Source organism: Trichechus manatus, unplaced genomic scaffold (assembly GCF_000243295.1).
Source record: "Trichechus manatus latirostris isolate Lorelei unplaced genomic scaffold, TriManLat1.0 scaffold00035, whole genome shotgun sequence".
NCBI lineage: Eukaryota > Metazoa > Chordata > Mammalia > Sirenia > Trichechidae > Trichechus > Trichechus manatus.
In genome coordinates, this window is record NW_004443971.1 from 1,276,245 (window position 1) to 1,280,829 (window position 4,585).

General features: G+C 40.3%; 1 protein-coding gene across 1 annotated transcript; it reads right to left on the bottom strand.

The window, feature by feature from the left end:
• Positions 1-2,566: 2,566 nt before the first annotated feature.
• LOC101357550 (olfactory receptor 4F3/4F16/4F29-like) lies at positions 2,567-3,599 on the bottom strand. Its single transcript, XM_012555251.2, is given in 2 exon segments — positions 2,567-2,767; positions 2,769-3,599. Coding segments are annotated over 2 exon segments (1,032 nt in total).
• Between the last annotated feature and the right edge of the window lie 986 nt (positions 3,600-4,585).

The following is a 4,585-nucleotide window of genomic DNA, read 5'->3' on the forward strand; positions in this document are numbered from 1 at the left end:
CTAGAATTTTGTCGAGGATTTTTGGTTCAATGTTCATGAGGGATATTGGTCTATAATTTTATTTTTGGGGGGTACCTTTACCTTGTTTTGGTATCAGGGTTATGCTGGCTTCATAGAATGAGTTTGTGACTATTCCATCCTTTTCTATGATCTGAAATACTTTTAGTAGTAGTGGTATTAACTCTTCTCTGACAGTTTAGTAGAATTCTCGAGTGAAACTGTCCCTGCGAGAGTTGTTGTTGTTGGGAGCTTTTTAATTACCTTTTCAATGTCTTCTGGTGCTCCTGAAGCTCCAGTGTCCTGCCACCAGGTGGCCAGACACTAAGTATGTGAGTCCAGGAGTCCACCCACTCCTCCTGTATGGATTCAGCTCAAGTATCCAGGTAGTTTGTCACCAAGCGTGTGGTGCAGCTTCTCACCTACAGTCCTAGACAGGCATGGGTGATTGGTGTAGGCACAGGCATCTGGCTGCAGCAGGGGGACACATGCTGAGCAAGGAAGTGGGCCAACAGCCACCCCTGGGTGTCTGGGAGGAAAGCCTGTCCCTTTTCCCTAGAGCGTGTTGGTGAGTGGGTTTTGCAGCTGGACTATGAGCACCCAATGCTGTTGGATGTAAGTACTGGGGGGCACCACTTATTCTTGGGCCCCTATCGCAGGTGGCTAGGTGGAGTGGGTGGAGCAACCAGTCTTCAGGCCCCTGATGTTGGTAGGTGAAGACCTTGCTTAGTAGGCAGCGTCAAATGTCACAATCCTGCCACTTCACAGCTGAAACAGTTGAAGTTAGACTTCAGGTGTATACCCCATTGTACTGTGATAATGAGGACCTACACTGCTGAAATGGGCTCACACAAGTCTCTGCAGGCAGAAAAGCACTCAAAGTCCATGGACCCCTTATGCTCTTGCCAGGCAAAGGAGCTGTGCCTACCCTGAGTTCCTGGCTTAGGGGAGACAGCAGATTATTTTTTCCCCTATGTGTTAATTTGTTTACTCGCCAAGGCAGAGAGAATGGCTCTGGGCAAGTGACAGATCCTACTTCTGGCCCAGGGGACTCGGCAATCACTGAAGCCGTCCCGGACCCTCCCGGAGCAGGGAGGTAAATAGGAGAGAGCTTTTTCCCTAAGGGGGGTGTTTTTATCCGTGGGGTAGGCCAGACACAAGTGCTTATATTTCGCTGCTTCTCACTGGTTCTGGATGACCAAGTAGACTTTCTACTTCTGGGTCTCTTCCAATGTGTAAAACTCCTCCCAAGCACTGATATTGCCTCACCACCCACCAGGAGCTGATCCGGCCTGAAGGGCTCTGGCTCCCACAGGGTCATGTCTGGCAACTCCTTGCTGCTTCCAAACCGTCTCTCCCTCCCTCTGCCACTCAGTCTGATTCCTCAACTTTGCCTTTGATGTTCAGTGCTCCTAGATCATCATATATAGTAGATTCACTTGTTTTTTCAGGTCTTTGTTGTAAGAAGGACCACCGGAAGCATCTGACTGCTCTGTCATCTTGGCCTCGCCTCTAGTTTTTTTTTTTTTTTTTTTTTTTGAAGTGTTTAAATACAATTATAATGGGAAATATAGACTCTAGTTGGTTTATAACATTTTGGCCTGGACAGATAATCTCATATAGGATTTTTACAAGGCACAGTGAAAATTTCTATAACTTTGTATTGCAAATATTAGATTCATTTATCTCTCCAACTGTCTTTCTAGCCATAAATTTTGGAATTCTTAGGTGTATTTCCTGTAAATACCACAATGTCAGGTACATAGTAAATAAAATATAATTTGAGGCTACAACTGAATGAAAGGAATAATAATTACTGATTCATTTATATACATACATATGTGAACAAAAGGAAAATAGCGGATATCATTATAAAAACTCTTCCCAAAAATGTCAACAAATATGAAAAACGTTTAGTGATAATGAGGGCAGATATCTAAGAGACATAGCAGTGAGAAAAGGGGTAGGAGACAGAACACAAAGAATCAGGAGAGAATAGTACTCCTCTGTATGGATAGTAAGCTTTCAAGCTGGTACTTGTCTTAAATCAGAGTTTTTGTTTTCAACTATTTGAAAAAGAATCTGAACAGAAAAAACTTTCTTGAGAGACAAAATAACTATACTCTCCAAATCATAAAAAGAAAGTTGGTGGCTCATAATAGGCCTGAATAATTTGAATGAGATATGAACACCGTTATTGGCAAAAATAGAAATAAATGATGGCGAGTGAAAAAATAACATCTTGGTTACCTAGAGAAACAGATTATGAGGAAATACATTGGTAATTTCAAAGACAATAATAAACTGATAATCTTGAGAAAAAAGGAAGCAAAGAAACCAGCTAGAAAGAAATGACTATGATTAGTACACATTTGTGCAACCCCAACTGAGTCAACACAAGTTTTGAAGTAACATTTTATTTGTATAATACTTCATAGGGAAGAAGAACATTCTTAATGAGTGTGGTAATACTCCAATTAATTGTTGATGCATTAAAACAGCTGATCTAAAATGTCAGCTACAAGAATTTAAGGTCAGTGGTGATCAGGATAAATACCTTATAATATTATTATGAGATCTTTCTAAAAATCTCTAGTGGTCTGAAAACTCTCTTCATTGATGTCTTCATCTCTTTATTCCTGAATGTGTAGATGACTGGATTTAGAAAAGGAGTGAGAACTGCATCAGAGAGAGCAAGATATTTGTCCATCTGCGAATTGGGATGTGGCAATGTATAGACAAACATGGTTGGACAAAAGAAAAAAAAAAAACACAGTGATGTGAGCTGACAGAGTTGAGAGGGCTTTGGATGAACCACCTGAGGAATGTTTCCAAACAGTGAAAAGCATAAAGATGTAGGAGATGAGAAGTATTAATAAAGATCCAACACAAAGGAATCCACCATTGACAGTGACCATGAACTGCAGTCTATAAGTATCTTTGCAGACTAGTAGGAGGAGCCTGGGTAGGTCACAGTAAAAACTGTCCAGTACATTAGGTCCACAGAAGGGTAAATTACTTATAAATGCCAATTGGAATAATGAGTGATTAATACCAAGGGCCCAGGCAGCAGCCAGAAACAAAATGCATATTCGTGGGTTCATGATCGTCAGGTAGTGAAGAGGCTTACATATGGCCACATATCTGTCAAAAGCCATGGCTATGAGCAGCACCATCTCCACACCACCAATTACATGGATGAAGAAGATCTGAGTAATGCAGCCACCAAAGGAGATGAATTTGCACTTTCTGAAAAGATCATAAATCATCTTGGGGGAAAGAGTGCAGCAGGCCCCAAGGTCTATGAAGGAGAGACTGGCCAGTAGGAAGTACATAGGAGAATGTAAGTGAGAATCACTTGTCACAGAAAACACAATGAGGATGTTTCCAGTCATGCTTGCCACAAAGAGCACAGAGGAGAACACCTGGAGGAAAAGCTGGATCTCCCATGAATTGGTGAGTCCCAGAAACACAAACTCAGACACCACAGAGTGATTCCATCCATCCATTGATCCAACCAATGGGGATGCCCTTGAAATTATGCAAATTAAAAAAATGAGGAGGAAAATTTGATTATTCAGGATGAGAGTGACCTTAATCATTTACGTTGCAGTGTTCACATTATGAATGAATTACCCAGTCATCCAATTCTTCATACTTGCTCAATAATGATGATGATGATAGTAACAATTATGCTATAAGCACAACTCAAGAGCACACATGATGATTAGAACTGTCAGCAAAATTTCTCACAGCCTCAAATAATAGAGAATTAGGCAAGAACAAAAGCTTCACAGGTACCTGCAGCAAGAAAGAAAATATACCAGCAAGAATGTACCCTTATTTGCAAAGAGAATAGTGAATATTATTAGCATAGCTTGCTTACGAAAATACCTCGTGGGGAGAGGGCATGGTTGGCAAAAAAAAAAAAAAAAAAGTACAACACTGTGTTAGTTGTATACAAATACACTACATGGAAATAATTTTTTTTAATTGCCCCCAAAGGGAAAAAAGGCAGCTTTTCATATCATATCTGACCTTACTTTTCCCTCTTAAATACATTCCATTTCCCTTTTATGCTCACTTTCATATAATCCACCCCATAGAATTTATACTCAGAAATTAGGGTTGAAAGGAAATACTATGATTAATTGAAGGATTACCCCCAGGAGTGAAGATTGTCTGAAAAATTACATGGGACTGAACTAAAGAGAAACAAACAAACTACTAAGATGTATGTTGAGATTAAGATAGATAAAATTGGGGTATATGAAATACTACCACCAGGCAAGAGTTGCAGCAGAGGAGAGATATGTGTTCCCAAAAAATATGTGTACCGATTTGGCTAGGCCATGATTCCCAGTTCTGTCCAGAATTTTGTCATCTGATATGTGTTGTAAATCCTACTTCTATGATGTTGGTGAGATAGGATTAGTGGCAGTTATGTTAATGAAGCAAGACTCAATCTTCAAGATTGAATTGTGCCTTCAGCCAATCTCTTTTGAGATATAAAAGAGAGAAGCGAGCAGAGAGACATGGGGACCTCATATCATGAAGAAACAAGAGCCAGGAGAATAGCACATCCTTT